Source organism: Populus trichocarpa, chromosome 15 (genome assembly GCF_000002775.5).
Source record: "Populus trichocarpa isolate Nisqually-1 chromosome 15, P.trichocarpa_v4.1, whole genome shotgun sequence".
Lineage (NCBI taxonomy): Eukaryota > Viridiplantae > Streptophyta > Magnoliopsida > Malpighiales > Salicaceae > Populus > Populus trichocarpa.
The window spans coordinates 3,886,861-3,893,308 of record NC_037299.2 but is presented as its reverse complement, the minus strand read 5'-3'; the positions used below and the strand labels follow the sequence as shown (position 1 = coordinate 3,893,308).

General features: G+C 31.8%; 1 protein-coding gene across 1 annotated transcript; it reads left to right on the top strand.

The window, feature by feature from the left end:
- Window positions 1-2,395: 2,395 nt before the first annotated feature.
- Window positions 2,396-6,004, top strand: LOC127904382 (protein DEHYDRATION-INDUCED 19 homolog 4-like). The gene is made up of 3 exons (XM_052447660.1): window positions 2,396-2,465; window positions 4,865-5,036; window positions 5,650-6,004. Exons 1-3 carry the CDS (start codon window positions 2,396-2,398, stop codon window positions 5,861-5,863), a joined length of 456 nt encoding a protein of 151 aa, XP_052303620.1. The 3' UTR covers window positions 5,864-6,004.
- Window positions 6,005-6,448: the final 444 nt, after the last annotated feature.

Below are 6,448 nucleotides of genomic sequence, written 5' to 3'. Positions count from 1 at the left end.
GCATAAATGAAAATTTTAATAATTATACATAACATAATAAATTTTGGAGGGCCATGACCTCCTCATGACCTTAATCAAAGTGATATAATGCAAGTCAATGCAAAATAACAATAACAACAAACACTTGATTTTATAACATAAGATATCTTCAATTATCTATATAGAACAATACTTTGAAACTTTTTGGAAATGCGTGGCAACTCGTGTTTTTTTTTTAAAAATTTATGAAATATTAATTTTTTTTATATGTTTTGGATCGTTTTGATATGTTGATTTTAAAAATAATTTTTTAAAAAAATAAAAAAAAATAACATTTTGATGTATTTCAAATTGAAAAGTACTTTGAAAAGCAACCACAACCACATTATTAAACAGACTATACATATCATTAACGTATGTCATAATCTTATATTTTGAAATCACATATAATATTAATATCATAAATGTGAATTATAGAAATAAGATTATTGAGTATATAAGCCTCTTTGCACTAATTTAGTAAGATTTTATTTTATATTATGCTATAAAAACCTTAAAGAGATCTAAAAAAGAACATGTAAAAATTTTGAATCCAGCCGGAAACGCAGTAGATAGAAAAAAAAAAAAAAAAAAAACCCCTTTACGTGGGCCCACTCTACCAAATACAAATAATAGTTATAAAGTGAAGCGGAAGGTACAGATGTATAAAAAAAAGTACATACACAGAAATTCAATTTAATTATTTTTTTTATAAATAAAAATCGAACCGAACTTTAACCCAGTCCGGTCCATTGCAATATCCGTGTAAAAATTCTCAAAAGAGAAATGAGGTGGGTCCACACCTGCCAAGCCGTCAGCTCAATCAACGACTATACACCACATGATAAAAAGAGAATGCTATTGTTACCATATCACGTGACCTCCTGACTCTTGTCTGCTTAATTACTCTAGATATGGCACCCCGACACAGCTACATCATCACGCCCGTACCATTTTAGATCTACCCTAGATTTTCACACTCCGTTTCTCTCGACTTTTGCCCCCACTCACCTTGCCTTTTCTTCTTTCTTCCTTCTTTTCTGTTCAGGGTACATTTTACATTAACGTTTATAAATATGTTTGAAAAGTATTTTTTAAAATATTTAATTTTTTTTAATTTAAATTAATATATTTTTATATTTTCAAATTATTTTAATAAACTGATCTTAAAAATATTTTTTTTAAAAATAAAAAAATATTATTAACATATTTTTTAAATAAAAAATATTTTAAAAAGTAACCACAGCTATATTTTCTTGAAATACACGTATGTAATCTAATTAAAAATTAAAAATCTTTAATTATTTAGGTGGTGGCTCAGTGGTAAGAGCTTGGGACCAAGAGATTTGCTCCCTCTGTGGTCTCAGGTTCGAGTCCTGTGGTTGCTCATATGATGGCCACTGGAGGCTTATATGGTCGTTAACTTCAGGACCCGTGGGATTAATCGAGGTATACGCAAGCTGGTCCGGACACCCATGTTAAACTAAAAAAAATTAAAAGTCTTTCAACAAATAAAATTTTATTTTCTTGAATTACCCGTGGCCGCTTGAGTGAGGTCACAAATTACTCTGAAGAAGTCTTCCACGAATTTTTAAAGGATATCTAAAGGATCCAAATAACTCTCATCTTCAAACCATACAAACCTCGCTCACTCGCGCCTTTGCTAACATGCGCTCGGTGTTCATATAGTTATAATCCTATGGAGTCGGTCGTAAACGTGCCGTCCTGCTGTTTATTGGCACGCAATCTAGCTTGCTGGTCAAAGAAAATATCCAAATACATCCATCAATTATTATGTGATTATCAAATTCGTCAATAAACAAAAAACAATTCCAATTACATCTCTCATCCGTACCACAATTTTATTGATAGGTGTTTGGAGATAGTAGTTATTATTTTTTAAGATGTTTTTTATTTAAAGATATATTAAAATAATATTTTTTTATTTTTAAAATATTATTTTAATATTAACATATTAAAACAATCTAAAAATATATATATAAAAGTTAATTTTAAGTAAAATTAATTTTTACATTTTACCAACTCCTGGCCTGTTTGAGAGTGTGGTTGTGGTTGCTTTCCGTGCTGAAATACATCAAAATAATTTTTTTTATTTTTTTAAAATTATTTTTTAGATTAGCGCATTAAAACGATCCAAAATATATAAAAATAAAATTATTTTTTAACAAAAAAATTTAAAAAAAAAAATTAGGGGAACTCCCAAATGCTCTTTAGAATGCAACACTAAACGGGGTTATATGGAAAATGTTTGATAGATGACTTATACCTTGATTACGTGCCAATAAACGGCAGGACGACACATTCGAATGCAATACGACCAACTTCACAAGATTATAACTACAAGAACAGAGAGCGCATGTTAGCAAAGGCAGCAGCTCACAGTGATCGAGGCGAGGGTGGTGGTGGTGGACCCCAGTCTTTGTGCAGTCACGTCAGCATTCAACACGTACCTACCACATCATTGACCTCTTATTTTTTAAAAAAATTCCCCACAATCTCGCGACTTTTGTCTCGTGTTTCTTTGTTGAATATCGTTTGGGATGTGCCTTGCATGTGGGTGGCGTCTACACCGTCTAGAAGGTGTATGATGTGCTCTATAGTAGCCTAACTGTGACTTTCTCTCTATCCCATGACGGCACATGTGGATTTTTTATTAAAAAAACAAATTATATCTCTATTTTTAAAATTTATTTTCTAAAATTTTTTTTTTATTTTTAAAATTTTTTTTCATCATTCATTTTTTATTCATATTCTTTTAATTGTTATTTTTTATATATTTTATCCTTACCTTATCATTTTCTTGATTTATTTTATTTTTTATTTTTATTTTTTATTGCTTTATTTAATTTAATTTTTATAGCAGATTTTGTCCTATTTTTTTTATTTATTTTATTTTTTAATTTTGGATAATTGAGGGTTTTGCTTCATGATTTTTTTAGTTTTTTTTTATAGGATAACCCGATCTCATGACCCGGGTCATGAAATACAAATATTAGCTCGATTTGACTTTAGTCCTTTTTATATTTTTTTTAAATTAATTTTTTTTAATTTCATCCATTCAATGGAGTTGTCTCGTTCTCATATCATGAATCGTTAGTTAGTCGAGTTAAACCGGGTTAACTCGGGATTTTTTCAATGTTTTTTTATTAATTTTTTTTTATTTCACCTTTCATTATTTAATTTACTTAATAGTTAATATCCATTGTTTTATTCAATTTTTTTTTGTATGAGGTTATCTTGACCTCACAGCTGGATCATAAATTTAGCATGCTAACTCGAGTTAAGTTTACGGCATTATATTAACAAGAGTTTATTTTTGTTAATTAGTAATCATCGTTTTTTTTTGGGTTTTTTTTTTGTTGTTGGTATTTTTTTTATAATCATGTTATTAATTTACGGAACTTATTTAACCATTTAAATCAAGAACTCGATCCCACAATTTTCTTGCTCCTTTGAAAACACTTTCATTATTTTGGGCATCTTTTTTTTTTTCCGCTAGGAAAGCTTTTATCCAGTTTACGGCATAGTGAGAAGTAGCTCTCTAGTTTTAATACTATTAGAGTTCAAACTGCAAGTATTAGTCGATGATTTCCTAGCTAATAGCTATTATTCATTTTTCTTTAGAAATCATTGACATGGATGGATTTCACAAGAAAATATCATATTAGTTTCAAGCTCTTTCTCGTTTCATCAGCATAACCCGTTGAAAATAGTTTTGGATAACAGTAAATATTGATAAAAATAAAACAATATTACAAAAGAATCCAAAACATTTAGGAGAAGCACTATAGACCAATTTACATATTTACTTCGGACTTGAAGATTTACTTCAATTAAATTCATGGATTCTATGATGTCAAGGAAAAAAAAAAGGGTGCTTGATTGATACTTGAATTGAAAATATACAATTCAATTTAATTGATTTAGAACAACTAAAGCTTTAAAGATCAGTTTGAAGCTAAAATTAGTACTAAGGACTGAAGTGAACAAAAGGAAAGGAAGTGATGCGCTATCATCGTGTGAGAAAGGTTGCCGCACTTATGTGACGCGTGAAGTGGCCACCAACATCCATTTGCGAGCTTCCTGTGTATCATTTCATTATCTCGGTGGCCTCTTCTTTATACGACGATGCATGTACATATAGGAGCATGGTTGTTAAAAACGAGTTTTGACTCGTAAAATCGGCGATTTTACGAGTCAAAATGCATAAAACGTGTAAAATCGGGTTTAAAACTCGAAAACCGGTAAAATCGGTCAAACCCGGTCAAACTCGCATAAAATCGGGTCAACCCGTAAAAAACGTAAAAACCGGTCCGATTTCACGATTTCACGTGAAATGTAAAACCTGTGCCTTGTGCTGACTCAGCACCCCTTTTTCCCAATCCCCACCCCACCCGCGATCGACACGAATTGGGATTGTGCAAGTTGAGTAAGGAAACCAGTACGACAACACTAGAACCAAAGGCTATGGTTCTTCATCTTCCAAGAACTAGGCTCTTATTATCTGAAGAAGAAACGATCATCATTTGGAGTGGAGAGAGAGCTGAGGGAGCATGAATTGAACCCAATACCACCATGTTAAGGGGACCTTTGTTGTCCACCTAATGACTCTGGTTTTTATGAAAGGATAAAGGATTCACCATCTCTATCTCTCTCCCTCCCTTTCTAAATGCGCAGAAGCAAGAACCATCCAACCAAGAACGAAAGAACTAGGATCTGGTTTGTTTAAAATCTTTCATTCTTTTGCAATGTCCTTAGTTTAGTAAGAGATGGTGTCTGAAAGCTGCTTTTTTTTTTTGGATTTTTTGTTGGTTTGTGGTGCTAGATCTGTATGATGAGACTAAAACAGAAGAGGATTTGAAAGCAGAGTATTTGTGTCCGTTTTGCAGCGAGGATTTTGATGTTGTTGGTCTCTTTTGCCACATCGATGAAGAGCATCCTGCTGAAGCCAAGAATGGGGTATCATATTCTTATCGAGTTCTATTGATGGATGTAAATTAAAAAGTTTAGTTCTTTAGTGTTAAATTGCTTCTGGTAAAGGGTTTTATGGGGTTTGATTTTAAATGAGATAATTTGGTTAACTGTGTGAGTTTGTCGCCTTGTTTTTGAGGATTTTTTATTTTATCCTAGAGCATATAAATTGGTCATTTTCTTTCTGGAACACTATTAATTACATTTTCCTAGTTTTTTTTTTTTTCTAGAGACTGTTACTGGAATGATATTGGAATTGTTTGTTTTCATGTATGTCCAGTTTATGCTAAAAGGGTGGGGATGAACATTGTTACTCACATTACTGGGCAGCATGAGAACTTTTTTAGTATATCCTTTTATCTCAAAATTTGACTCTTAACATTTAACATTTTGGTTCTGGTTTTTTTTGCATAATCTGGATTGGTTTACACACAACCAAACATGCATGTTTATGTAGTTCAAATGTTAATTATATGGAAAAGTGACCTAGGTAATGTTGGTAACTGAAAATTTGTCTAGTGAATCTCTAGGCTCATGGGAAACTTTCAACATCAAAGGGGTGCTTGAGAATCTCTTATCTTGTTAGTTACCGGTTAACGGTGTCCAAACTATTAGTTTGTATTGACTTCTCTGTTGAAGTTTGACTGGAGATTACGTGCAGCGTAAGAGGAGACTGCAGAAGGGGGGAGCTAACTCAGCATTTTCTATACTGAGAAAAGAGCTGCGAGAAGGAAGTTTACAATCCCTTCTTGGTGGATCTTCGTGCTCTGTTTCGTCCTCCAATACAGAACCTGATCCATTGCTTTCACCTTTCATATTTCTTGTCATAGTTTTGCAGAATTGGAAAACTTAAAACTAAGGTTCAACTTCCTGTGGTATGATGTTTATGTTTTCCTTTTCCGTCAATCTTTACACTAGTTCAGTTTTTTTATATTTTTATAGTGAAAAGAGTTGTACTGTAACCTAGTTTCCATGGAAATTTCACATGCCCATTTAGGCAAGTCAATTGTTACCTAGATTTGTAACCAAAAAGTTTTTATTAAAATTGAGAAATTTAGTTGTTGATTGTATTGTGGTGTTGTTGGCAGCCTTAACATTTATTAAATTTCTTGTCCTTGCACAATTAGCATGTCTGATTAATTTGTGTTCAAGTGTATTGAACTGCAGGATATAACATGCATTGCATATTTAACATGCATGCTTTTCATTTATTAAACTGTGATTTTACGATTTTTAGTTAAAAAATTTTACTTACGATTTTACGATTTTACGATTCGAGTTTACGATTCGAGTTAATATTGTATGTTCCGTGTCGTGTTAAAAAAGCGTTTTTGACAACCTTGTATAGGAGGTCTAGTTTAACTTTGACGACCTAATCTTATTTTCTTTCATCTCCTCTCTCTTTTCACTATACTTTCCTTGATATATATGCCCAACT